Source organism: Phragmites australis, chromosome 18, assembly GCF_958298935.1.
Source record: "Phragmites australis chromosome 18, lpPhrAust1.1, whole genome shotgun sequence".
NCBI classification, from domain to species: domain Eukaryota; kingdom Viridiplantae; phylum Streptophyta; class Magnoliopsida; order Poales; family Poaceae; genus Phragmites; species Phragmites australis.
In genome coordinates, this window is record NC_084938.1 from 28,160,407 (window position 1) to 28,188,384 (window position 27,978).

General features: G+C 46.7%; 5 protein-coding genes and 2 pseudogenes across 6 annotated transcripts; 3 read left to right on the forward strand and 4 right to left on the reverse strand.

Moving 5' to 3' along the window:
• The first annotated feature begins 3,721 nt into the window (after positions 1–3,721).
• LOC133898970 (large ribosomal subunit protein uL1) lies at positions 3,722–6,177 on the forward strand. The gene is made up of 6 exons (XM_062339811.1): positions 3,722–3,799; positions 3,932–3,960; positions 4,490–4,709; positions 5,011–5,176; positions 5,587–5,792; positions 5,912–6,177. Exons 2-6 carry the CDS (start codon positions 3,956–3,958, stop codon positions 5,963–5,965), a joined length of 651 nt encoding a protein of 216 aa, XP_062195795.1. The 5' UTR covers positions 3,722–3,799; positions 3,932–3,955; the 3' UTR covers positions 5,966–6,177.
• Positions 6,178–6,655: 478 nt separating this feature from the next.
• On the reverse strand, positions 6,656–9,298 carry LOC133898969 (calcium-binding protein CBP-like). The gene is made up of 5 exons (XM_062339810.1): positions 8,500–9,298; positions 7,780–7,826; positions 7,193–7,368; positions 7,075–7,093; positions 6,656–6,979 (listed from the first exon to the last, which is right to left on the reverse strand). The coding sequence occupies exons 1-5, from the start codon at positions 8,897–8,899 to the stop codon at positions 6,875–6,877; spliced, it is 747 nt and encodes a 248-aa protein (XP_062195794.1). The 5' UTR covers positions 8,900–9,298; the 3' UTR covers positions 6,656–6,874.
• A 125-nt stretch (positions 9,299–9,423) lies between these two features.
• LOC133898972 (uncharacterized) lies at positions 9,424–11,629 on the forward strand (annotated as a pseudogene).
• Positions 11,630–11,772: 143 nt separating this feature from the next.
• On the forward strand, positions 11,773–13,879 carry LOC133898971 (uncharacterized). The gene is made up of 2 exons (XM_062339812.1): positions 11,773–12,577; positions 13,317–13,879. Exon 1 carries the CDS (start codon positions 12,003–12,005, stop codon positions 12,573–12,575), a length of 573 nt encoding a protein of 190 aa, XP_062195796.1. The 5' UTR covers positions 11,773–12,002; the 3' UTR covers positions 12,576–12,577; positions 13,317–13,879.
• LOC133898968 (kinesin-like protein KIN-5C) lies at positions 13,004–19,566 on the reverse strand. Its single transcript, XM_062339809.1, has 23 exons — positions 19,376–19,566; positions 19,142–19,271; positions 18,517–18,675; positions 18,087–18,436; positions 17,868–18,006; positions 17,666–17,763; positions 17,426–17,582; positions 16,642–16,711; positions 16,484–16,560; positions 16,329–16,382; positions 16,178–16,258; positions 15,990–16,101; positions 15,818–15,904; positions 15,562–15,737; positions 15,292–15,453; positions 15,078–15,185; positions 14,826–14,984; positions 14,667–14,750; positions 14,381–14,586; positions 14,196–14,297; positions 13,830–13,939; positions 13,586–13,737; positions 13,004–13,504 (listed from the first exon to the last, which is right to left on the reverse strand). The coding sequence occupies exons 1-23, from the start codon at positions 19,432–19,434 to the stop codon at positions 13,313–13,315; spliced, it is 3,024 nt and encodes a 1,007-aa protein (XP_062195793.1). The 5' UTR covers positions 19,435–19,566; the 3' UTR covers positions 13,004–13,312.
• Positions 19,567–21,448: 1,882 nt separating this feature from the next.
• LOC133899247 (vesicle-associated membrane protein 727-like) lies at positions 21,449–23,795 on the reverse strand. 2 transcript variants are annotated; one of them, XM_062340227.1, is made up of 6 exons: positions 23,683–23,795; positions 23,277–23,520; positions 22,973–23,174; positions 22,759–22,879; positions 21,921–21,983; positions 21,449–21,817 (listed from the first exon to the last, which is right to left on the reverse strand). In XM_062340227.1, the coding sequence occupies exons 2-6, from the start codon at positions 23,470–23,472 to the stop codon at positions 21,674–21,676; spliced, it is 726 nt and encodes a 241-aa protein (XP_062196211.1). In that variant the 5' UTR covers positions 23,473–23,520; positions 23,683–23,795; the 3' UTR covers positions 21,449–21,673. The 2 variants fall into 2 exon arrangements, with proteins under 2 accessions (XP_062196211.1, XP_062196210.1); XM_062340226.1 differs by having other exon boundaries at positions 23,277–23,560; positions 23,683–23,755.
• A 347-nt stretch (positions 23,796–24,142) lies between these two features.
• LOC133898676 (uncharacterized) lies at positions 24,143–27,603 on the reverse strand (annotated as a pseudogene).
• Positions 27,604–27,978: the final 375 nt, after the last annotated feature.

Below are 27,978 nucleotides of genomic sequence, written 5' to 3' on the forward strand. Positions count from 1 at the left end.
CTAACGAGTTTTTCATAAGAGAAAAACCTAAATATGCTAGGCTCAACTAGTGCATAATCACCCTAAATAAGTGTGAAAATTACAATACTAAGGTGACAAAAATTACTCAATTCTAGCAAGAGATATGCAATAAAACTTAAATTAAAAAAGGCTGAAAATACTGTTTATATGCCTGGAATTACTGTTCACACCGGAGTCTCCGGTGTAGTCCGGATACTCCGGTGTGTACAGGTCCGGAAACTCCGGTAAAGTCCGGATTCTCCGGTTTCTATACAGAATAGAGCCCGAAACTGAATATAAATGATGAGTAGAGAGTTCTAGATTAAACCAGGTGATGTCGTGTGTTCCCGGAGATGATTCCAAGTAGATTCACGAAGAACCTACACTCAAATACACACAAACAAGTATATCGAGCAATATGCATAAAGATTTGAGCAAGAACATAAATGAAAGGAAATAAGAGAGGAGACACAAAGATTTGTTTCCCGAAGTTCGAATTCACCACCGTGAATCCTACGTCTCCGTTGAGGAAGCTCCAACGAGCCGGGTCTCTTTCAACCGCTTTCCTTGATCCACTCTTGATTTCTTTCCTTACGGAGGCGAAATCAAGCCTTTCACAAACTTCCGCGGCAACCCACAACCTTGGGTGCTCGCCGGCGACACCTAGCCGGCTAGGAGGCTTCACCTCCAAGAGTAACAAACGCTTCGAGAACTTCTTGTCAAGAACTCAAGTGCTCAAGATTGGATTTTAGCTCACTTGCACTCAATCTTCCAATCTCTCAACCCAACTCACTTTTCTTCTCAAATCACACACTAGAATGGAGTGGGAGAGGTTCTTTTGGCTCTAAAAATGTGTTCTTTCGTGCCCCTTGCAGCAGCCCCAAAGGATGGGGTGAGTGAGGTATAAATAGCCCACTCCAAACAACTAGCCGTTACTGTTTTTGTCAGAACTGACCGGAGTATCCGGTGAACACCGGAGTATCCGGCCCTAAATCCAAATACGGCGTCAAAACGGTCACATAACGTGTCAGAACTAGCCGTTATGCTCTTTTCTGGACTTTTACCGGAGTATCCGGCCTATACCGGAGTCTCCGGTCGGCACTTAACCCAGAAAACAGCCCCGGAGACTTCCCGGAGTCTCCGGCCACTCCAGGTACCGGAGTATCCGGACTTCACCGGAGTCTCCGGCCTTTCCAGGTACCGGAGTATCCGGCCTACACCGGAGTCTCCGGCCACAGCACAGCTGACCTCCGAAAAACGGCAATAACTTTTGATTCCGGAGTCCGATTTCGACGATTTTGGACTCTATGGAAAGTTTATTCAGAGGGCTACACATCCCAACTGAATTCATGACCTAAAACACATAGGATCAAATTAGTAACACTCCAAAACCCATTTTGGACACTTCCGCACTTTCCGCTCCGGACTCTTAACAACAAACTCTCACTTTGGGTTTGGTTGGGAACTCTTGAGCACTGAGACACGACAATTAGCTCACGTTGCATCCCTCTTAATAGTGCGGCATACCTAGACTCAATTTCAAAGATAAAACACATTTGAACCAATTTGAGCCTTTGAAAACTTTCAAGTACCGCTTCTTTCTTTCAAACCTTGAGGGTTGCCAACTTCCATAAAATCTTCACTCTATCTCTTCTTGATTCTTCATATGATTGATGTGAATCATCCATAGCTTCCAATGGCCTCGCACGGCCCATCGGCGCAAAGCCTTCACTCGCTCTTCACCACCGCCTTGGTCCTTCGGCGTCAAGCCATTTGCTTGCCCTTCACCACGGATGGTCCATCGCAGCCGAGTCTTGCTTGCCCTTCACCGTCTTGCCATAGAAAACCACTTTGTATTCAACATCTTCAAGGAATTTATTTTATCAAATATAGAGTCCACTCTTGTTCTTCATTCTTGGCATATATGATTTCAATTCAACTTATGCCTTTTTATGGATCCTAACCCCAACTCACTCTCAATCACAAAGCACATGGGTTAGTCCATAAAACTAAATGACAAGTCATACCTTTAGTTACTTGATCCCCATAAGTAACTTAGCCTTCAAGCTTATTGCTAATCTTATTGAGCTCCTTCTTCTTCTTATGAGCATCACTAAAATCTCAATGGCTTTTGATGCAATTCTTTGAACTCATGGTTTTTCTCAAAGAATCTATGCTTCATCACTTATGCATCTCCTATGGAATAACCTAATAACAATTCTCAATATGATTGTTAGTCCATAGGCATTGTCATCACTTACCCGAGCATCACCTAGAGCTCATTCATCTTGATGCATTTTCAATCTTCTCATTTACCTAGAGCTCATGCATATCTCTCATCCATGCATCACCTATGGAACAACCTACTAACAAACTCAACACCATCATTAGTCCATATATATTGTCATTAATTACCAAAACCACACATAGGGGCTAGATGCACTTTCAAGTGTGTACCTTAAGAGAATCTATAAAATTAGTTTCACTTCATTTAGAGTTTTATTAGTTTCTCCATATTTTTTACAAAGTTCACAAGCATAAAGTGAACATGCTAAGAGAAAACATTGTAATTAACTTTATCATGTCTAAAATTATTTTTCCTACACAAAACATTATTTAAGTAAATTAATAAAAGTGGTTTCACTAATTTTAGGGGTGTGATGGATTGGTTATGCATTAATCTAGTTGCAGCACATTTCCTTAATCTTGCATGTTACAATAATTATTTCTTAATTTCATGTATTTTTAGAAGATAGAGGATCATGTAATAAGACTAAAAAAATTAGTTTCATGATTTTTGATTAGCAAATGATTAACTATGCAATTAACTAGTTTTAGAAAATACATTTTCTCACAGAAAATATATAATTTTTCATGAGTATAAATACTTTTATCATGTAGATCATGTTACAAGGAAGAAAAAAATTATTTTATTTGATTTGAAACTTAGATGAATTAGTTGTCGATTTTACAAAGAAACTAACAAAAACCAACATGTTCACTTTATGCTTATGAACTTTGTAAAAACCATGAAGAAATTAATAAAACTCTAAATGAAGTGAACTAATTTTTATAGATCTTCTTAAAGAACACCTACACATAAAAAAATATGTATTTACGTGTTAATATTTTCCTTAACGTGAGTTAATAAATGAGATGCATGCTTTTTTTAAGCTTCCTCTCTATGAAATATGATGTAAAGGATATTATTTTTGATTGTTTTATAGAAAGTCTTAGAATTGTCTCAAGTATTTTTTTAATTTTTGTGAATTTTATGATTATTTAAAAAATAGTTTTTTTATATCACACCAGCGAAATGATGCCAATAAGTTTGGTTGAATTATCGCCAAGTAAGACGGAACTACCATTAAAACTAGTTAGAAAACTAAATTACACTAATTTAATTTAAATAGTTAAAGGATGTGAAATATCTGATTCCATATGAAAAAAAGATTTGAGTAATAGTCGAGGGCGATAATATAGTCTCTCAGGCCCTTTGGGCCTTATTTCCATAAAAAGTAAGATTCGGGCTGATATAGGCACACAGTGTCTATCCGCGGACCCGTCCACAGAAGCCCAAGGCTGGCCCATATTTATCCTGCAGCGGCCCAGACAGCCCATTTCACCCACACCTGTAACCAACGGCTGGCAACGACCCACGTGGCATCCATCGGTATCTAGGGTTTTGCTTCCGCTCCTCGCTCTCACTCGCCGCTCGTATAAAACTCCAGCGCCGCCGCTTGTGCCCCCCCCCCCCCTCCTCTCTCGCTCCGTCGCTCGTCTCGCGGCAAACTCCAAGGTACCCGACCGCCCCTCTCGCCGCCTTCTCCTCTCTTGCTCCCACTTCGATTCGCGAAATCTTCTCTTTTGGTGCCCTGTTTGTCCTCCATTTCACCGGATCTAACCTTCTTTTTTTCTTCTTTTCCTACAGGGAGTTGAGTGATCGATTGCAACCATGAGGTATTGCTGTTTTTTTCTCTCATCACATCACATGTCTCATGATTGAATACTTGAATTAAAATGCCTTCTTTTTAATTGTCTCGTGGATTATCATGTTGTAGTTTGGTCCTTTAGGAGATCGCTTGTTGTTTAGGAAGTTGAGATCCCCCCCCCCCCCTTTCCAGTAGTAAAAGTCATGAGATCGAGTTAAGGGTTATATGCAATTTCGGAGCCTTGTATGAATATGCTTTTTATTGGATATAAATGATTAATTTACCCGGGGCTTTTTCCTTATTACGTGTGAGAAGGGACCCAATGGTTTTAGACCTTGGCCTAGTGAAGTACTCCCATGTGAGGTAGGGTTAAAATTGTTTGCTAATGTCATGGCTAACTATCTCTCGGGTTACATTACATCATCTAGAATTTACCCTCTTAGAATAGATAATTGGATGCTAGATCATGCTAGAAGACAGTTGCAACACTGGACTAGAATATATGGCCCATCACTTGTTATGCATTATGTGTGCTGAACTAATTTAATCTGTTGCAGTAAGTTGCAATCCGAGGTTCTCAAGGAGGCCATCTCCCAGGTTGTTGGGGATTCCAAGGAGAAGAACAGGAAGTTCACCGAGACCGTTGAGCTTCAGATTGGTCTGAAGAACTATGACCCGCAGAAAGACAAGCGTTTCAGCGGCTCTGTTAAGCTGCCCCATATCCCCCGACCCAAGATGAAGGTGTGCATGCTTGGTGATGCCCAGCACGTTGGAGAGGTGAGGATATGTCATCTGGCGCTTCATGTACTTCAAAATTTACTTGTTTATGCTGGACATGCTTACAGTAGTTATGTTTAACAGAAACATAGCAGTGTTTTGCATTGTTGAACTCTGACTGTGAATCACGATACTCGATAGCAAAACTTATTGTGTGCTGTCTCCAATTCTGTTACATTTGAATATGTACTTTTAATTTGCTTAACTATATAGAATTTTGAATTTTGCTCTTATAATATATTATTGTTCTTTATCCTGTCAAGGCAAGTGTTCCATACTAAATGTTTTACTACGTGTGCAGGCCGAGAAGATTGGGCTTGACTACATGGATGTCGAGGCTCTTAAGAAAATGAACAAGAACAAGAAGCTTGTGAAGAGGCTTGCAAAGAAGTATCATGCTTTCTTAGCATCAGAGGCCATCATCAAGCAGATCCCCCGTCTCCTTGGTCCTGGTCTCAACAAGGCAGGCAAGTGATCTAATTTCTAACATTATTGTTTCTATTCCTGTATTGCTGTTTTGCATACCAAGCAATTGTAGTGTTGATACATATTTCTGTATGCGGCTTTGCATTAAAAGCATTCCTTAAAAAATGTTAGGTAACCTTCTCTGAAATCAAGATAATCAAATTATTACATGCTTTTTGCAAGGCCATCTTCTGTCATTGTGTTAAGAGTAATTTGTTTTCCATGGTATCTGTATTTGCCTTTCCAAACACTCTAGCACAGGCCTAAGGCTAAAGTGCTGATTGTCGATTGACTCTGAGAGCCGTGCAGCGTGCATCACTGTTTATCTTCGATTGTATTTGGTTTTGCCAAGTATGGTCTGCTTTGACTGCTCTGCTAAAGTGCTAATTGAATCATATTGACATCACTTCAGGCAAGTTCCCTACACTGGTTAGTCACCAGGAATCGCTTGAATCCAAGGTCAATGAGACAAAAGCTACAGTCAAGTTCCAGCTGAAGAAGGTTCTTTGCATGGGTGTTGCTGTGGGTAACTTGTCAATGGAGGAGAAGCAGATACAGCAAAACATCCAAATGAGCGTCAACTTCCTCGTGTCCCTTCTGAAAAAGAACTGGCAGAATGTGAGTAATTTTCTGGTCCTCATTGCATCTGTAGCCTAATTCCTGTGTTTATGTCTAATGAAATTTCTAGAACATAAGCCAAGGGCCAGATTATAACATGATGTGATTTTGTTTTGCAGGTGAGGTGCCTGTACATCAAGAGCACCATGGGGAAACCGTACCGGGTGTTCTAAGTTGCTGCGCTCCTTGTGAAGTTGATAAGATACTGGCCTCTTGGACCGAGCTTGTCTTAAACTTTAGATCTGTTGCACTGATATCAGTTTTGTGATTGTCCAAGCGAATATCAAAGAAGTATTTGGTTCTTTATCTAGTGCTTTATTTAATAGAACTTGTGGATGAATGTTCTTCGGATTATGCAATCACAATATGTTATGATTATCTTTTTTTGTCCATGTGTCAACTGCTGCTTCACCTGTAATCGAGGCAATGGTTATACTGAATGTTGTAGCTCGTTGGTTGTGAGCTTCTCTTGATGGCGTATGCATGTATTTCGTCTGAAAACTGTCGATCAGTTCTCAACTCGTTAGATTTGGCTTCAGAGGATCGATAGATTTTTGTTTAATTTGATGCATTGTTTGTAGTACCCTGTTCATATGTGTAAGAAGGTACGTCGGAGGACAAACGGTGTCGTTTCAACTGGCATAATTAAGCAATCACAATCCAGAATAGTTATGAGCAATGACGTCCTGAAATCTCAGTAAAAACACTAGAAAAGAAATCTGTTCCCAAACGTGCCATCCCAGAATTGATGTCTGATGATCAGGATGAAATTACAGGTTTAGCCGGTATTATAATGCTGTGACGATACATGGCCTTACCATCCTTTAAAGTTGATTTCATAGTCCTCCAAAAGAAGAAGATGATTTCACGAAACTATACCTCAAAGTTAATTTACAAACCGAAGTTATACACATCAAGTATATTTGCAAGAATAAAGGGGCAGGGTTATAAACACTGACATAACAATACTCACTGGACACAAAAATTCCATTTTGCACAAGCTAGGGGAGAACACTTCCACTATAATCATAACTAGAAAGGTACAAACATACAGCCTGATTGGTCTAAAGAAACCAAAGAAGCTAAGGGACGATGAAGGGGATGGCAGTTGACAAGAATCCATCATATGTGAGCGTTGCTGAGCCGGTGTAGCGGGTATCCTTCTCCTTGAATTTTTCCGTTAAACACTAAATAAAACAAAAATGGAACAAATATTTATCAGTAACAACTTGAAACCTTTGCTTCGCTCCATAGGCTGTAGTATAGAAGAAAACAAGCATACCTTCACAATCATCCCGCATCTGCAAAACAGAAAATATATCAAGTCAGGATCCATTTTCCAAAAGAGGGAATGAGAAACGAGTAATAGCAAGATACTTTCTCGTGACAAATATACTTACTCCACAAAGTTGTCAAAGTCTAGAGCACCATTGCAGGATACACCATTGTTGTAGTTCGCTATAAGAAGCTCAATAACAGAAGGTGGAACAGCATATCCAATGCTGCGGAGCGCTTCTGTCAACTCACGGGAGTCGATTTTTCCACTCCGATCCCTATCATATCTGTCGAAAATGCCCTAGATTGTACCATGAAGAAAAATAAATAAGCAGATCCACTAATTTTAAGTTAAGGCTAGATGATAGTGCAAAATAAAAAGATCATGGCACCGATGCTATTTTACCCTTTTTGACATCTTTCGTCATTACATATGATTGGAATGCCAGCTGTTCCTAACAGAGAAACATGGTATCCACTGGCATTGTTGTTTTCTTGATAAGAAATCAATTTCGATTATTCATAAGATTCCTCTATAAGAAAGACAAATTGATGGTCTGTGGTACTATATGTATATAAATTAAAGTTATTGTGAGCGATGTAGATCTAAAGACAATGTTAAGCATCACAAATTGGAGTACTTCCACAATGAGAATCTAGCAACTGTGCATTGTGTTTGTAAATTGATGTACAAAAATCTCCAATTACTCACCCGCCATTGCCTAAGGCAATTCCAGAGCGACACAAAGTCTGCTGGCCCTGCAACATGGAAGCAGCAAGAAATCAGTAACTTGTGTACACAATTTCGATTTCCGACAACCAAAATGGCAGAGCTGCTTTGAAGAAAATAAACACAGCAAAGCTCCTGAAGAAAGAGAACAGATTAACGCTAACTCGCGAGGGCACAGAATGAAACAAACCAGAAGCTTTACATAAAAGAGAAGCAAGTCCCATTTGTCCCTAAAATAGGAAGGAACGGTAAAGTAACTCCCACGATGTACAGTAATAACTGCCCTTTTTCTCAGCATCGCCTGAATAATCATATTATCTGAAGAAGCAACAATACAAGCATCTAGTGCAGTACCATTTCAGGTTTCAGCACATACTAGGATCAACCTGCTATCAAATATTCACATTGCTCCGTGAAATGATCGATTGAAATGGAACAACTGAAAAAATTTCGTGGTAGCAATGACACTCCTGTAACTCCCGGCCATACTTAGCTATCCAATTCGATGAACACAGCTCAACATCTACCAATCAGAAGGGGAAAAAAGCAACCTTTTTTCCAGACAGTCGATTCACTAGAACAACCAAGAAAGATTGGTGGCACTGTTGGGAATGAATCTATCACTATCCTCGGAGCATCACAAATCGCAGAGCCAAATATAATAAATCCTTGAAGCAGGAAGGGATTGAGGAGTATGCTTACCCATCCGTGACGGCGAAGAGGTTGCGGGGTTAATGAATAGGAACATGAGGAGGCGGACTGTGCGGATGCTGAACCGGTGATAGGCCGAGGAGAGCGCGCCCTGCAGCTCGTGCTCGTCGATGGCGCCGCTGCCGTCTCGGTCGGCGGCCCGGAACGCGCGCTCCACGTCCGGGTGCGTCCCCGGCGGGAACGCGACGCCGCCGAAGCCGAAGCCGAATCCCCCAGCCGTCTGCAGCGGCGGCGGGTAGGAGGGCGGGTACCCGCCTTGGCCGTGGCCGTAGGAAGAGGAGGGAGGCGCGGGCGGCGCAGAGGGAGGAGGCGCCTGGCCGTAGCCGCCGCCGCCGCCGCCGCCGTAGCCCTGTGTGTCGTAGCCGTGGCCGTAGCGGTTGTAGCCAGCCATCGGAGGGAGGTGGGGTGCTTTGTGTTGGTGGCCGGTGAGGTGGTCAGCAGGGGCGCGTGGGGTGTGATGCCGGTCGGAAGCGGCGCGGGGTGACGCTAAAATACTCTGCAATTCCCAGCGACACGACGCGTGAGCGACCAGGCTAAGCAACCGCTTGTCCTGGCAAGGCCACGACGCGACCTCCACCGCCGGGCAGGAGACAGATAGCCCACGCTAAGCTTTCCCGCGGCCGCCGCCGACCGCTTCTCGATCGGCCCCGCCACGCGTTTGACTTGAAAGCCCGCTGTTTTTTCCTACGCTATCCACGTCTCCGCCCGGAAACCAAATCCTGAAGCGGACGACGGGGGCTGAACACTGAAGGATCAAGCATGGGCCTCGCCGTCGTCGTGCAAGCCGGCGACCTAGAGAACGGCCGGCAGTTCGGCGGCGACGTTGCTGCTGCTGCTGCGCACGCCGCGCTGAGAGAGGACTAGGTCGGCCCACATGTCAGCTAGCAGAAGCCACCCTGGTCGTTATTCCATTTCCAGACCGTGGTGCCCGTGACTCGTCCGACCACCCACTCCACAAACCAATCGCTTCCATGGCTCCCGCGGCGGCGCTCCCCCGGCCAGCGTTCCTCCTCTCCCGCTGCGCAGCCCCTGGCCATAGTGTGCGTGCAAGGACCACTCTTGTCAGGGCCCAGCCGGACACCGCTGCCCCCGAGCCGGTGGAGTTCGCGCCGCCGCCGGAGCCCAAGCGGTTAGAGGTCAAGCCCGGCCAGGAAGGCAGCGTGATCGGAGCCTCGCTCGGGGTCATTCCGCCTCGGCATCGGCATCTTCGTCCTATGGTACGCGCCGGCACGCCTCTCTGTAATTTCTCCTCCTCAATGCCTACGGCCTCCTCGCTCCTCAACCAATCACTGGTTGTTACTAGTAGCACAAGACAAGGCACTTGTTATCAAATCAAATTAAGGATGTGTTTGCAACTCCTCCAACCAGGAAACGAGTTTCGAGTCTCGCATGCACTTTACTAGTGGGAAAATTGGTAGCTCTGCTCTGAAAAAGGGGTGTATTTTTCTTCTCTATGAAGTATGGAGCGTTAAACTAGTGAAATCTACCTTGTTCCGAACTTCCGATGTATACTGTATACCTCACTATAAGACTCCGGTTTGATGCGAGTTGGAAACTTTTGGATCCAACAATGAGTACTCTTTTTCGAAACGTTCTTTAATATACTGGTCTGTATCATTTCAATCTGTAGGTATTCGGCATCATTTGTTTCTCCAGCCGAGGTACCATCAGATTTACAAGGTGAATTTCTTTACAGCAAGTATTAAGTTTTCATTTTACAGCCGAGGTATGATTAAGTTTTCAATTTTTTTTCCCTGACCATATCATGAAAAGAAAAGGCCAAGAATCATATAATAAGGTGCAGCGAGCAGAATATAAGTAGTTCTATAAACTTTACTTGTTCAGTACCAGTCTAGATCTGTAGATTGAATAGAACGCAACATCATACGAATGTCTCTTATTTTAGCTTGGAAGGTGAAGGAGACATCAAAGATAGAGCAGTGCACTCGACCAGAAAAAACTGTTGAGGTATACGAATTTGAGGGGTATGGCCTTTCTTTCTATTGTTGGTATCAATCCGTAAGATTTTCTGATGAATACATGCAGCTGTCCATTTTGTTGAAAGGTGAATATCCCGAGTATTCTGCATCTGCATTTTGCACCTGTCATTCTTCATACACATGAACAATTTTGCTGTTTATGTTCGTCATGTAAAATTTGCAGGTCAGGGAGATGGTATCTGTCTTGGACCTAGATGTTTTATATTACCCCTGTCCTTAAAACGGCCCAACCTTCCGTCCGAAAGTTTTAGAGATGGGTGGAAAGAAACAGTTCCCTTACATGGTATGCAAGCCATCGTAGACAATTTCCGATTTTCCTTGGTGTGTTAGGTCATATACTCATATTCAATATCTACCCCGTCAGCTCTACATATCTTTGAAATACTGAAATGTGATGTCTGAACTATATTTGATAAACAAGCGTGGTCATAGATTCACCATTGTGTGACATTAATTGTTTCCAGACTTTTGAATCCCCGGCAAAATGGGTTTTTGCCGTATTGATGTAATGCGCCGTATTTCCTTCATTGAGGGAAATAGGGTTGTTCTTCTTACCTTTCCAAAAAAAAGAAAAAGAAAAAAAAGATGCGGTTATGCAATGAAAGCGAAATCAGTTCAGTTCTTATCTTCATCTAAGGTACTCGTATATTACAGGTGGATCCAAACACAGGGGTCGCCATGTATGAATCAGACGAAATCATAAAATACCTGGCCAGCAAATATGGTGTGTATTCGACATATCTCCCTCCCCATTTGCGTTAGAAGCTCTTCCTGTTAGCTTCCTTAACTTGTGGTTGTTTCTCAGGTGATGGAACTGTTCCAATTATGCCATCACTTGGTCTGTTAACAGTAAGTAACTAATTACCCAATAACCAGTATGTGATATATATTACTGGCTTCGCAGGTGCCTTACCTCGAAGATCCTAACACCGGAGTCAAGATGTTTGAAAGCGCTGAAATCATAGAGTACTTGAAGACAACATATTCTCTTTATTCCAGTTAAATGTTCATAGAGTGCCTGCCACATCTCAAATGTTGATACGCAACCGTGTGTTGACCATGTAAATTCTGTTCTTTTCAAGAAAATAAAAGAAAAGAAGCAGAGAACCTCAAATTCTGTATGATGCACAACCGGTTTCATCTATGCGGTTTTGAAGTTGTTGCAAATCCGGTTGCTCATTTTAGTGGTGAGTGAGGTTGCTTTCCAAGAAACAGTGAAGCTGAGAAGGGAGAGGGCAAATAGATCATGCACACGTGAACGAATTGTTCCCTTTTATCTCGGATCTTGAAATCATCCGTTCCATTAGCGATTGACCATCTCTCTCGAGCTCCGAGAGAGGCAAATCAAACCGTTGATTCACAAATCAAGAGTGAGTGATCCCCTTCACCAAAGCCATCCAGATTGGATGAGGTCGCCTTCACCAAAACCTCGCCTGCAGCTCCGAACCAAACCACCTCACTCACGCCGCACGCAACGGCACCGAATCGCAAGCCATGGACGGGGCGTCGTCCCCGCCGTCGCGCCGCCGGTGGAGCTGGGGCTCGGCGCTCACTGGCGCGGCCACGACGGCGGCGGCGGCGGCCGTTGTGCTGTGCAGGCCGCGGGACCCGAGCTTCGAGCTCATCTCCATCAGCCTGTCCACCTTCCACTTCCGGCTGCCGGCGGCGCTGGACATCGGGCTCACCCTCACCGTGCACGCCACCAACCCCAACGTCGTGCCCGTGCGATACGGCGCCTCCACCGTCTCCATCCTCTACGGCGGCGCGCACCTCGGCACGGCCCGCCTCGACGCCGGCGAGCAGCCGGCCACCTCCTGCCGCCTGCTCCACCTCCCCGCCCGCCTCGACGGCGTCGAGCTCGCGAGCCACGCGCGCTCCGTCCTCGCAGACGCCACGCGCCGCCACATGGAGCTGGATGCGGCAGTCGAGATCGCCGGCGAAGCGGCCGTGCTCCTCTGGTCCCGCCGCTTCTCCGTCCGCATCGACAGCCACATCGTCGTCGACCCCGTCTTCCTGGAGGTCATCGAACAGGACAACCGCTCGGAGATGCAGCTCTACCTCACCTGAATGTGATCTCTAAATCCTGCTCTTTATGCTAGAGCTTTTTCAAAAGATTCACTTTTTATTTCTCTATATGCTCTAACTAACTTTTTAAATCTTGCTTTTTAAATTTTACTCACTTATATTTTATTAGTATCATACAAATAACAAATATTTGCAACAGTTATATTTCTGACAACTAAATTTTATATAGGTTCGAATTTAAATTGAATTAAAAAAAGAATATCATATAAAATAATAAAATACATATAAATAGAGAATTACAAAGGAATTTACTTTTTCACAATATAACTTAGGGTTAAAAATAATCTTAGAAATTAATCTATCACAAAAGAAAATGTTGGTGAAATTTTGTAGATTTTTAGGAATTTATTTGAGATCCATGTACAATCGAAAGGTTAATTTTGTTTGCGCAATGGAGAGTGGGATGGCTAGTTAATTGGAGATGCTCTTAAACCCTATCTTCTTCTTTTTTGTGCAACGCTCAAAACGCTATCACTTATTGGCACAATGCAATGCAATGCAACTTTCAAAATTCCAAAGCAATGTTTCATGCCATTCAAATGAGTATCACAGAACAAAATGCTACAGATTATGTAATGGGAACAGAAATGGACCGGGGTAAGCCAAGGCAGCTCACACCCCACAATTAACCTAGCACAACAAGGACACCATTACCGGCTAATAAGATTACACTGCACACAGGGATGTGATTATGTATCACAACAGCGGCTTCCGTGGTCTCAGTTGAGTGTCGCGAGCGGCGAGCGAGGGATGAGCGACGGCCTGGGCTCTTTGCTCGATTCGTAAGGGTGGTTCTCGCGGAACTCGTTCATCAGGGACTCCATGGGCATCGCCCGCAGCGACTCGATGGCGCCTTTGCTCGGAACCTCAGGCTCAGACCTTGCCGGGGTTTCACCGGTGGGCTCGTAATCCTGCAAGAACACCAATTGTTGGGAAGTTCAGACAAGAGAGATGGGAATTGTCAATGATGTTTCGCTTGATTTCCATCTAACCTTGTAACTGCTTTGGAAAGCCTTGTCAGCGTGCGTGTTGATGCCGGCAGCCTGGCCGGAATGGTTCTCTTGCAGCTGCTGCAGCTCAGCAAAGTGAGCCTCAACCGTTGACACCACCATTGAACTCGAATTACGTGCCTCATCCAGTAGATCTGCACCAAGTTTGACATGTTACGAGGTCTAGATCAGGGAAGGAACTCTATGATTGTGAGTAAGATAAACAGATTGAGTGCCAAGAAAGTACTGTCGATGTCCTGGGTTATGTCCTTGCTGCTAATGGATGCATGTTCTTCAGCCACAGCTAGAGATGATGCAATCTCCGCTTCATGTTGCTCATTGTTCTCAATTCCGGTCCTGAAAAGTCCACGACAACCAATCAACATTAAAGGCTAATCAATACATGGTTTTGGAGAAGTACTTGCTCGGGTATTGCTACTGCCCCTAGATGGCATGTGCCGCTTCCATGGTTATCTGATAGCATGCAATTTTTTTTATTAAGAAGGTTGTTCTTCGATTATGCGCTGGCATGCAAATTGTGACCATCGTAGTCATCAATTTATTGGTTTGTGGTATCAAGAAGTTTGAAGATAAACAGAAATAATCTACTTGCCTGACGAGTGCTTCAACTTCAGCTACTTGTTGTCTGCTGAGATCATTAACAGCAGCATGTGACTTCTTCCATTGCTGAACAGCGGAGTCAACAGTGCATGTGCTGGATAAGTCAAATGCAAATGAACGTTAGAGAAACCCAACTTCAACGATGAGCGAAATAGTTCCATGCGTGTTCAGGCATACCACTCCTGCAACATGGTTTCCATGCGACAGTGCTTAGCTGCAGAGAAGCTGGAGCCAACTTTGCAGTCATTCTCCGCCTGCTCGGCAAATATTTCCCACTTCCTCTTAGCGTCCTTTGTGACAAACTCCATGGTGGATGTGTGCTCATCCAAAAATGCCTTGTTTCCACGGGCAGCATCACCCAGAGAGTTTAATTTAACACCCACCTGCAGGAAAGGGTATGTCAGGCTTCTATACCAACATAGTGATGCTATATGGTGGTCATGAACCAAATGAATGGACGCACCAGCTCCCTTTGTCGAGTAACATGTTTAGACACCAAACTGCTAATGTCCGCCAGAAGCTTCTGTTCCTCCAATTTTGATTGTTCCTGCACCAGGTGGTGGTGTTAGATATACACCAACCAAATTTTGCCAGTGAGAGAAAATAAGGGTAGATAGCTCACCTCATAAGCCTTCTGAAAATCTTCAAGGCTTTTCATTTGTGCTTCATGAGTATTGTTTGAGTGGCTATGCAACTTGGAGGTTTCCTCAACGTACTTGTCAAAGAGCCCAATAATGAAGTTAGACATCTCTCTCGCCCTGTCCAAGCTAATTCGGAAACTCTACAGAACAGCAAGAACAAATTACAACTAAGAGATTATCATAGTTAAAATGCTGAAAAACTGCAGTGTAAATCATCAGTGATTGCAACTGACCTCCCTTAATTCTTGAGTGAAGTGTGTCATTTCACTTCGGTGGGTGGTTAACAAATTCTGGATGTCAATAAATATATTTTGTGCCTCCCCCTCAACACAAGATAGTAGCTGTGAGCAAGGATATTGCCATGAGAACAGCTGAAGCAAAGGGTACGAGCAAATACTAGAGAGCAATGCATTTTGTTTAAACTAAACAAGCAAACAAATTACTTACCTGATCAAGACTGCAACAGCTTGCAGCGGACAGGGATGATATATCCTCAAGTGTGGCATTTGCGTTTGCTTTATGTAAGAGCACAACATTTTGGAAGGCTTCCATATGTGACATGTATAATGATTTGGAAGCCAAAATCTTCTTTTTCAGCTCCGAGGTGGCCTTCAAAAGTTCAGAAGAAAAAATAGGTAACATATATCATAGAGTCCTGCAGCGAGGTAATTCCTATGCGAAAATAGGCATGCCAATTTATGGATCAATATTATGTACCTTATCGTGGGAATCAACACAAGATTGGCATAGGTCCTCCACAGACTTTAGGTGCTTATTTTGTTGGTCTACGGATGCATTGAGAGTATTGGAGAGAATATCCAACTTCGAAGCAAGGTCAGTTTGAAATGAGTTTACCACTGACCTATTTGTGGCACTTAGCTTCTCTCCCTTAGCTGTTTCATCATGTTCAAAATCCAGTTAATAGAAATGACAATGGTAATAAAGAGACACAGAAATAGTCCAAAATGCTTACCAATTTTTGAATAGAGTGAAGCATTATCACGACTAAATTTCTCCAGGTCTGATCTCAGAACACAAGCTTGATGTGCTAGGGCATTTTCTGGCAGAAAAGAATGAGTTAAAACACTGTTAAAACTAACCAAATAAATGGTTTTCTGGAATGGAAAATGTAATATAAAATGTACCTGCTTTTTTCTGCTCTGAAATTATGAAATCTTTCTCTTTCATATTATATTGGGCCTGTTTCAGATCTTCTTTCGTCATCGAGAGCAGGTTGCTTGTGTGGTCCAGACATTTCTATCACAGCACAAAGCCATAAGCCTTATGGTTTAAATAACCATAATGTATCAAGAATTAGGAAAACACTACTCACCTCTGTGACTTCCAGCTTTTTGCTCATATCAGCAGAATGTTGAAGCTCCGAATTGTACTTTTGTTGCAGATCACTAATTAGCTGAAACCAAAGCAAAAGGATTGGTTTTATGAACCGATAATGACCATACAACAGTCTCGGGAATTCCTACCTTCTGGTTTGCTTCCAAGGAAGCAGTCATTTGTTCAATCTGATCCGCCATTGCCTTGATTAAAAAAAGATTAAAAAAGTCATTTCAAGGGTGAAAAACAATGATTTCCCTTCAGATTGACTAACTTCGAAACATCATGCCATGTGAAACACTACCTTTCTCTCATTTTCCTCCTGCTGATATCTTTCTTTGGGAATGTACACTCCTACTTTTTCTCGGGCAGAATATACCTCTGGTAACCAGTCAACTTTTGTGAGATTATTGTGTAACCATCCCGATGAGATGAAACTGATTATGTGGACTGACTACTGACCTGCTTTAAGTCGGTCAATTTCACCATAAAGATCTTTGATTAATGTTGTTTTCATCATTTTCTGGTTTACCTGCAATATAGAAAGGTATAAGAAACTAATCCCAGGTGTCAACATGGAATTAACAGGGGCATGGAGTTTTCCCAAAAGTGAGTTCATGATGTTCGGATCCTTTAAAAAAAGGGCAAGTTCTATCTTAACTGCTTCCACTTTTTTATTGTTATGATTGAATATTCCTTACATAAAATGAATACCATGTAGAGAAAGCAATTATTGTAGAATATACATCACACACACACATCCAGTTGTAAACCAGTGTGCAATTCACTCGAATTAAGTATCAAATGAGATGGAAATAATGCAGTAATAATTCATAGCACAGTTCATGCCAAATATTCATCAGCACAAGCCTATGGCAAAGTATGCATGTTAGCAAGGTATATGCAACAGCATAACCACTAAAAGAAGGGTTAGCAGGTGGCTGGATAAACGAATAAAATAGTGCAGCTGTAAAAATTGCATTTTTCTGGATATACATATCTTTCAGTTCCACATATTAAAGTGCATGATATCTAGTATACCAATTCCCAACTCAAAATATTCCAGCAAATATGTTCACAAGTTTGTTCTCCCATTTGCCTTTTCAGTTATGGCTTGGAGAATAAAATGTCCATAAATAATTGCTCTAGCAGAATACAGATAACAAGATTTACAACACAAACAAAAGAAAAAAAGAAATCACGAACACGTTGACTCTGCAAATTTGAGAAAGTGAAGCCAAATCACCTCAGGTCTGTTCTTGATGCTCTTTGCCCGGTGCGCATAATCTAATGTACTCAAGGTTTCTTCTAGGCAATGCACGGAGGGTGAAACAGTAGCAATAATGCAAGTCTTAGTCCTTCCTCCTAACGAATCACGTAGCAATCTTGTGAGTTTGCTATCCCTGAAAGACGAGAGAATTTCCAACCAAGGTAACACAGAGCAATTATTGTATGCACATTAACTTAATTAGCTGATACTGCTTACCTGTAAGGGACATGTCCAAGGTGCTCGACCAATGCCGTAATCACACGGCCCAAAGTAAGCAAGCTTTTATTTATTTCGCCCGCCTCCCTTGCACGTCCCTACAATCAAGAAGAGGTGTCTTACTTTAGAATACCATAGAATCGATACTTATTAGATGAAGGTACAAAACAGCAGCATTTAAGCTAGTCATACAATACAGTACCTCCCTAGCTCCAGAACGGGAGATGTTCTCAGACCCAGCCAAGTCAACTAGATTTAACTTCCCACATTTTATCAGTTCTTCTCCTTCAGGGGTTGCCTCTTTTATGTGGATGGTGATTGAGAAAAGGGAGTGCGACCGACTGAAATGTTAAACGTTGTAATAAGCACTTAAGTTTGCCTTAGCTGTACAGTTCAAAAGAAGATAGTGAATGAGAATAACCTCGATTGCTTGTTCAACAGTGTCTCTGCGGTGCGACGCTTTGCAGACCCTCTTTCCAACAGAGAGAATATTTCATCAGCATTCATGACAATTTCTTCCTCGAGACCTCTCACGAGCACTCCACCCTTCCCATCCTCCATAAGAGGTAAGGTCTTCTTCTGCCTATCTTCTAGAGCAACCTTAGGTATCTCCTCCGGTCCAAGAAGATCTGTGATTTCCTCGTTGTAGAGCTCCAGGAACGTGACCTTAACACTGTACTCAGTATTCTGCCTCTCCAAGGTATCAAAAATTTGCTTAACTGCCCTAGGTATGACCCCAGCATCTGCAGGTAACTGACCCTTTGGTCCGCTCTGCAAGCATTCAAACACATTGAAAGAGCCAACCTAGAAACATACACTCATGAGATACAGCATCAGCAGTATAGACTTACCTTGGCTCTCCTGCACTCGCCTTCCATGGTATATGTCTTTCCTGTGCCCGTTTGGCCATACGCAAAGATGGTGCAATTGAAACCCTCCAAGACCTCATTTACAATCGGGATAATCGCCTGGTCATACAAGTCCCTCTGCTTTGCTGTGGGCCCAAAAACCTGGAAAAAAAAATGAGGGTGCTGCATTAGTATACCTCTGCACGGGCCAACCAAACCTGAAACGAAATGATGTCGCTCGCACCAGCACTAGCTTTTAGCATAGACTACTCAGATTAGCGTAACTAAAAATGAACAGTGCGATTACATCATGAGTGCTCCAGATTTTGTTAGTGAAGTGCAGCCGTTCTAATTGACAAAGTAGGCGATTCAGCTGCAGATTCAGCTAGCTTGGATGCGAACAACAGCTCAAATTATTAACCAACCCTAGGCATCAAATGGCCCATAGTGACCACACAATCAGCGCAACAACCACAAAAAACTACAAGTGGGGATTCGCCACGCGTTCGCAAATTTCGAATTCGTCACACCAAAACAGCATACCTACAGCACTTAAAAGCACAAAACAAGAAGGAAAAAAGGCATCCAACATTTCAAAATGCCAGATCTCGGAGATGTCGCAGCGGACCTTGTCGAAGGTGAAGACCCTGTCGAACTGCTTGCCGGCGATGGTCTGCGTGACGGCGACCTCCCGCTGGTAGTCGTTGCAGGTGACCACCTGCGGCGCGTTGCTCCTGTGCTCGTCGTCGCTGAACGGCCTGCAAGCGACGCAAGGAAACACGCAATTAGGGCCACGAATCTGGGGTGCGGAGAGAGCTGGCCCTCCCGCGCGCGAGTGAGCGGGACAGCGGTGGGTGCGCACCTGCAACGGAGGAGGACCTGCACGTTCACCGCCTTCTCCTTGTCCTGCCGCGACGACATGGCGGCGGGAGGCGGGAGGGGGGGATTTCAAAATTTCTCCGGCGAGGGGAGTGCGATTTGGGAGGAGGAGCGGGGTGGGAGACGAAGAGGGAGAATTCGAAATTTTGGGTTGCGGCGGCAGCAGCAGCGCGATCCGGTGCGGGGGATTTATCCGGCCGCGCCCCCACCGTCCCAGCCGTTGGATCCAACGGGCCGCGACGTTCGAGGTGTGATGGGCTCGGCCCAAGAGGCCCGTTAACGTGGCCTCGTCGAGTGTGAATTGGTGTTTGGGCCTACATCCCTACAGTGTTTTGAATCCATGTGCCGGAGCCGCGGTAGCTGTTTTGTGGTGATTCTTGTACTTTTGGCTATTTTTAGACTAAGTAAGTTTTATTTCGAGATAAAATAATATTTTAGTCTCTGCACTAAACAAGATGACGATGAGAAACAAGATGTGCACCAAGCAACCTCAAACCTAAACTTACAGCTCAACACCACTCTACACTCCGAACAAAATACTTGCTATACATTAGCACATATTTTCTTACTCGATAGAGTGAGAGATCTCGAATACTCCCAGCAACCGACGTCCTCCAACAGATAGGAGGTGAACAACATGAGTATCTTAAGCACTTCACAAGCATCTATGACCCAACAAAATCTCCGGTGACCGATCACACACTTCTCCTAAAGCTACACACAATTAGCCACCACCATTAAACGGTGATGGATGACCACCCAACACGACCTACGACCCGATCGGCCAACCCTTGAACTTCAGTCAAGCATTTTCTCACCAAGCTATGAATGCGGACCGCCTTCACTTAATGCAGCGGCCACATGTCAGACTTCACACCTATCGCCACTTAAGACCACCACCATGAAAAGGGGTTGAAAAAAGGAGAGGAAGTAGAGGGTGTGAAAGGAGGGGGGAGGCATGTGCGTTTCAATCCTTCCCAGCGACAGAGTCACGACAAACCCCTCATCCAGTTCTTCCTCCTTCCTTCACCTCCTCCTGTAGATGCCGGCGTTGCCGCGCCTCTCCACCAGCACCACCTCCCTACCCCACAACCCACCTCCCCAGCATGGATACCGCCGTCACCCTTCCATCCCAAGACCCACCTCCCCGCCATGGAAGCAGTGAACGCTGCTGCTGGATGGCCAAAAAAAAAAAAACTTTCAAATGAAAACCCAGGGGCAAAGTAGTTCAGTACAGTTCCATTCCAAAACAGTGCCGGAGGGATAGATAGAGCAATAGCAGCTGGAAGTTGATGAGTTGGAGGGGGTCCATCCACATCACGTGCAATGTCAGTTAGTGTTCGAAATCGCATGCATGGTGCATGCCCCTAGCTGCTCCAACACGGGCAAGCTGATGGTTGAATCAATTCAATTCCTGGTAAAATTGAACCTTCACTGCCACCAAACACCTCCGAATCATGTTTCTCCTCCGAAGCTGTTGCCAAAACGAAAGAAACCAGTTCATAGACTACACTCTGGCAGAAGCAAAAAATACACAAGCTCAAAACAAGAAGAAAATCAGGACCTCTCGCACCCGAAGCGAGAATCATACCACTAGACCAAACACCCTGTTCGTTGCCACCAAATAAGTTCGCAACTTGACATTATAGTCTCCAAACTCCAGCGGCTGATTGAGAGTGGTGCATGAACGTCTCGCGGCCCATTGTTTCGGCGACGGCGAGGTCCTTGGTTTCACTCTCGACAGCATCCCTTCTTCTACCCTACAGTTTCCACTCCCGTGCTGAACGTTATGGGTTCTATAAAAACCCAAGTTCAATGGCGTTCTGTATCGTTTCTGCTCCGGCCGGAGACGTTTAGAATTCTGTGCCCGCTTTCAATCATCTCGTCAGGATTCTCGGCGGTCCAGAAAACAGACATCGCTGCAACCTCAACACATAGAATTCTAGCCACACAAAAAGCGCAAGGGAATCATGGATGATTGAGGGGGCCACATGGCTTGAGAGATTCTGCATTCACAAGGATTATTGAGTACAGCACCAGTAAACAAGGTCCCGAGTTCAAATAATAAGAGCTTGCATTTTGGAATGTACAGATAATAAAGTCATAGTGTCATTTCTCTTTCACCCACAAGTAATCCAGCCCCCTACTACTATGATCTTTTGAAACATGACAACGGGCCACGGTGTGTTGAGGTCCAGTAGAAGATAACTGTGCAACACAACGCTTCAAAAGCGCTATTTGGTGGTCTTTCCGAGCACTAAACACATCGAATTCGAATGCTCTAACACTTAAAGCCCCTGCAGACCATCAGCCAAAGGATGAGAATCAGAGCCGCAATGCCACCACCCACCATCAGCTTAAACCTCAAGTTCTGAAGCCACATCTTTCGCCTAAGCTCTCTGCCATGCCTGTGGAAGTTGTCAGCCTGAGGCAAATTCAACAGCACATTCCTCGGTCAAAGTCGCTTGCACACTCTTAACCAAATAGGATTTCACACACATAATGCATACACCAAAGACTGTACATACCTGTGATTGTAAGGTTTCTGTCTTACCCACCAGAAGTTCAATCTTCTCACCACGATCCAATATCTAAGCAAGAGTCCAGCAAGTCAGAGACTAGAGTGCTTCATATGGAAGATTATAAAGATAAAAGGGAGCTGCAGCTATTGTTCGCAATGTCGAATGCTGATTTCACACAATATTATAGATGAGTTGGTTCATCTCTATTGTCTACAGCTATGCCCCCAATTAACATGCAATGCTGGCAGGCTGAGGACTTAAGGAATAAGAGTAGGCAACCATCAAAGAACCACAGATGTCTTTATAGAACAATAAACAGGTAAACACTAATGATTTGTCAATGCAACAACAGTGGTATGTCTTGGTTTAAAACAGAAGGACAATATCCTGCCATTACTTGTTAAAGTTGTACCCAATGACACCACCAGATGCTCGTAAACTGCTTGCTACGTAGCTATTTTTATGTAACAGGCACATCAGCTCTACCACACAGTAATCTATCCCACAGAAACTTCAAAAAATACTTTCTTTCTAACGAGAAGAATGTATGTGTGATCCATGCAACATTGTAAAGGTTTTCCTACAACAATCAGTTGCTTATCCACAAATGCTGACGCATACCCTTGTAGGATGACATCAATGATGATAGCTTCCATAAAGAAATATTTTGTGCTCAAAACAACATTCTACTTTCCCAAAATGCCAATTGAATGGAACAAAGAAATTATAAGTGTACAGGATATCACATTACAGAGCTTCAATTGTACAAAATGGGCTTGTCAACAGTAAAATGCGTGCGACATGCTATCTCTCTGGATGGTAAACATTAAACCTGAGTGCATACCTTCTCAATGTTGTCCATCATAATCCCTTTGACCTCCGAGAGGTGTGCTTTTACCTTGGAGAGCTTGTTAATTTCCTCCGGATGATTAACACAATACTGCATGTGATCCTTCAACCTCGGCCTATATACCAATAAAACAAAAATACTAATCACACTCTTCTTCCTTAGTGACAGAACAGCAAAATGTAATCCAACGCAGACTGCAATTTCATACCCGAACTCACGGTCGAGGTTGTAGGCGATGCTGAACCGATCTTCAAACAGAAAGTCATCCTCATCGGCATCATCGGCAAGCGGGTGCTGCCCCTCCTCATCGATGCTGGACCCATACCGCTGCATGAAGTCCTCCCTAACCCTCTCCAGGAACACGAACGGCACGCTCCTCCCCACCGCCTCATCCGCGACCACGAGGAACACTACATCACACGGCATGCAATGGCCCCAAGTTAAAGTCACAGTTCAACATCCCAGCACAGAGGCGCAGCCAGAGAAGGGGTTGAGGGGAAAGAGCATGATACCGAAGCCGCGGTCGACGAGGAAGTTGAAGGTGTGCCCGTCGCAAGAGTAGGTGGATCTGGTGCTGTTGGGGGGAAGCTTCTGGAGGCACTGGACGGCGACGGTGCTGAAGTTGCCGGAGAAGGCGGTATGCTCCGCCAGCACGACGGAGCCCTTGGCCACGAAGCTGTATATCAGCGCCTGCTTGCTGCTGTTCATGGCGCCCGGAATCGCCCCGCCACAGACGCTACTAACAGAAACCAAACCCTAGTAATCGAAAACAGCTCGAATCAGCACGCGAATTCACCTAAAGAAAAGGAATTAAATCGAGAGTGTCGATTCGATTGGATCTCGGGTGGGAAGAGGTCAAACTGGGCGGAATGGAGGGCTCTGGAAGGGTCGAGAGAGAGAGGGGGGGGGGGGGCGAACCTTCGAGAAGCGTTTCGCTTCGTCTCCTTCCTTGCCGCGGCGGTGAGTTGAACAAGGAATCGATCAATTTATTCGGGATGGGGATTAATCGAAGCCTTCGTTGTGAGTTAACCTTGCTTTATGAAGTTACACATTTGCCCTTGGCTGCGTGTAAAGGCTGTTAGACTGCAGGTGGGTCCCGCTACCGTGATTGACGGGTTCGCTCACCCGCCACCCTCTCCTCCTTACGTTAGCTTTTCTGTGATTCATTTTTTAACTCGTGTGCTCCCAAAATCCAAAATGAACTTCATTTTCAAAAGAAACAACAAAACGAACTTCATTTTCAAAAAGAAAAAACAAAATGAACTTGAACCTACAACAAATTCGTCTTGCTTAAAAATTGGAGACCATTACAAAGATGTGCGACACCCAAAATCGGAATCGAACCCGGTGGACTCAGTTACAACCTCGTGTGTTGCCATCAAACTCCGTACTTGTTCTTCTACTTGTCTTTGCGGTGGCGCTTCGATCCGTCCTCCGAGTCATGTCTTTTCTCGTGCTTGTCTCGCCTCCTCTATTTTCTGTTTTCCTCTTTCTCCCCTCTCATCTCGTCACGGTCACGCCGCCTTTTCCCCTTTCTATCATCCTCATAATCTTCTTGCTTAACTGCTGGTGGAGGGTCAGCCTGCTCGGGCATCATTTCGGGAGGATCAAGCTTAAAACAACTCGATTCTCCCTCGTCACGAGGAGCCCTCAAGACATGGAGACAAGTTTGCATCAGATTGGTAAAATACTAAAATGTTCGTCACATATCAATATATAACACTGTCAGATTAATTAGATCAATCAGACGACTATTTCAATATGATACTGTATTTCAAAAGAGGATTAATTATTCTCAAAACCGGATACTTACTTGTACAAACCTAGGCCCTGCACTTGTGCTGCTTCAGCGTGCCCTGCCCCCGAGTCCTCTGCAGTTGATCCTCTCTTAATCAGCTCAGCGTATTCATGCGTATCCAAACGATCGCCCTGAGGTCGATTACTCCGCTTAGGAGCTAAGCCAAGTGCCTCGCGCATGGCCTGCTCCTCCTCTTCCTTCACTCTCCTAATTTCTCTCTTCTGAGCATCTTCTGTGTCAGATTTCTTATCCCTAGTATACCGAGAACAAGTCCTTTCCTGGAAGAGATTGTCACAATCTATCATATCAGCATGCGCGCGAGCAGTTGCCGCTGACTTACATCTGTTATGGTAGGCTGTGGTGTTCGGTGTCGTGACAGTCTCCCGGGTACTACCGAGCCCCTGGGGTTCTCGGGTAATCTCATCGCTCGAGCCGCTCGAGTAGTCCGGAGCCTAGGCCCCATGGGCGGGCTCTCGGTGCTCGGTCTGGTCTGTCATACCCGGGCACCACCGAACCATAGGACCTCTGGGTTATACCTCTGACTGCTCTTGTCCGCCGGTCTGGGCATTCGAGAGGTCTCGGATCGAAAACGAGAGCAGTCCATAGTGAGTACCGCACTAACAGAGCGCACTAAGCAAAAATTTTCTCTATTTTTCTCAAGTCACAGATCGACAATCAAAAGTAAAAGCAGCTCGACCGTGAAGGCCTCGGCGCCCAGGTCGCTGCTCGTCCCTAAGGGTCCTCGGGTGGTCCCACCGCTCAGGCGTGAATGGTCGGGATCGCCTGATCCCGGGCTCCTCATGCGCCCCCTGGTGCTCGGGCGCCCCAGCCGTGAGAACCAAGTTCCCGGGCACCCCTGATCGCGACGTCCTCCTCCCGGCTCTGGAGTTCCTCCTCCCGGTGTTGGAGGTCGGCGCAGACCTGGTCAACCTCGCCTTTCAGGCGAGCCAATTCAGCCTGGGAGGCTTCCGCCGCCCTCTCGCGGGTCAGAACCGTCTCCTCCCGCGCCTGCGCCTGACTCTCCCTGGCGAGCGCCTTAGCAACTTGCTGCTGTGACGCCTCGGCCAGGCGGGCGGTTTCTTCTCGTTCCAGCGCCGCTTCCGCGCTGGTGCCCTCTAGGGCCTTCTGCTCCTCCTCCAGGGCGCGTCGCTCGCCCTCGTTGGCGGCGCGCGCCGCGGTGACGCGGGCCTCAAAAAGGCGCCAGCCCGCGACAAGTTGCGCCCTCTCCGCAGCAAGGGCGGCGCGGTTCGCCTCAAGCTGCATCATCTCCCCCGCCACGGCCGCCTCCAGCCGCCCGATCACCTCCCGGGCGCTTCCCAGCAAGACTGGGAGGGGATCGGCGGGCTGGCTGGGCGACGGCTGGGCGCTGGGTCCCCTGCGAGCCTCCTCCAAGGGGCTCGGGGTCCCCGAAAATTGCCATGCAGGCACCGCCCACGACGAAGTTGACCGCCCCACACTGGACGCGCTCGGGGCGGACTCAGCCGGCGCCGGCTGCTCGGGCACGGCTGTTGCCACCCGCTCGAGGCTGGGCGGCACCTGTGTTTCCGTCTCGGTCGGCGCGCTTGGCGGCTCCGGCTCCACCGGCGCACTTGGCTCAGGCGCGCTCGGCTCGGGGGCTAGAGCCGGCCTCAGCGCCTCCGTCGGCGGCCTGCAGAAGAAAAGCAAAGGTTGGTCTCCAAAGCCGCTCCGGGCGAGGCATGCTCACGAAGAAAGGGGGAAAAAACTCACGCAGATTTGGGTCCTCGGTATTGCCATCTCGATGCCGGGATCCTGTACCCCGGGCCCGATGGCGTGGGCCTGGAGTCCTCCCTCCTCCTCTTCCGCGGGGGGCTCTGCGGGGCCGCCGTGCGGTCTCCGGGCTCCAGACCAGACCCAAGCAGATCAAAGTCTGGTTCCAGAACCGCAGATGCCGCACCCGTCGACGGCCCCGCGCTGGACGAATGACCACCCCGGCCTCCCTCCTCGCCAGGCGACGGCGACAGCGGGGACGCCGGCGCAGGAACGAAAGTCCGGGGGCGCTTCCCTCTGTCCCCCGGCGCTATCGCCGCCCCGCTGTCGGCGGCGCCTCCTTCTCCAGCTTGGCGGCTGCTACCCGCAGCAGCCCCATCGCTGGCCTGCGGCTCGCCGCCTGCGGTGCCCGGGCCACCGGTCTGCGCCGGATCGCTTGCGGCCTCCTCGCCGGCCGCCTCGTCCGCCCCAGGGATCTGAATGGTCCTGGAATTTCGGTGCCCTGGCCTGTCGACCAGCCCCTGGGCGTCGAACTCCAGCAGCTTCGCCTGCAGCGCCACCCGGTCAGGATTGGCGCAGAGCGCCATCTCCTTCCACGGGAGCTCCGCCTGGCTCAGGTCGTCCACCCCGATCACCACCCAGAGCAGGCCCCTCAGCGCCGGCCTACCCAGGTCCCACTCCTCGTCGATCTGGGTCCGAGTGATGTCCTGGGAGCCGGTGTAAAACCAGCAGGGCCGGGTCCGCTCCCGCAGGGGCGCCAGGCGGCGGCGCAGGTAGTCCGCCACCACCATCACCGAAGTAAGTCCGGCCTGGCGCAGGAGGTCGATGCGCTCCAAGACCGACGCCATCCGCGCGTCCATCTGCGGCGACACCTCCCAGGTCGCCTTCTGGGGTTCCGCCGCCATCTCCGGCAGAGTCAGACGGTCGTGGGGGCTAACGTCGACGTAGAACCAGTCGCGCCGCCAGTCCTCCCACTTGCTCCGCAGCACATGGGGAATGTATTGCTCCCCCAGGCCGTCCCGCAGCTGGAAGTTACAGCAGCCGGCGACGTCCGCGGTGGAGAGGCCCCTCTTCTTCCCGGCCGACCGTAGCACGAAGAAGTGCCGGAAGAGCGTCACCGACGGCGGCACCCCCACGAACATCTCACAGAGGTGGGCGAAGACCGCCAGGATGATGACGGAGTTGGGGCTGAGATGCACCAACTGGATCCCGAACGTCTCCAGGATCTGAAGAAAGAACGCCGAGAATGGCGGCACCAGCTCGGCCGCCACGAAGGAAGTAAAAAGAACGATGCGCCCCAGCCGGTTCGCCATTTGCGGGAAGCTCACCAGTGCCACCACCGAGGCCCCCCGCTGGCCCTCGGGGACCATCAGCTTCCGAACCCTGTCCGCCGCCTCCTCGTTCACCAGGCGGGACTCCGGCAGCACGTCGTCGGGAGTCCTGTCGCGGCGGCTTCCTCCTGCTCTCGACATCTCGTCAGGGTAGGGGATGATCTGGACGGTGGGGGAAGAAAGGTGCTTTGGTCGCCTAAGGAAAGTCTAGGGCTCAGGAGCGCAAAGAAGGCAAGAGCTTGATCGCAAGATGGCGTAAAGAGGGGGGCGGTTCGCTCCCCTCCTCCTTTTATACCCCAAGGAAATTCAAACGTCGCCTGCCACGGCGCGCTCGGTGGGACGGTTTCCTCGATCAAC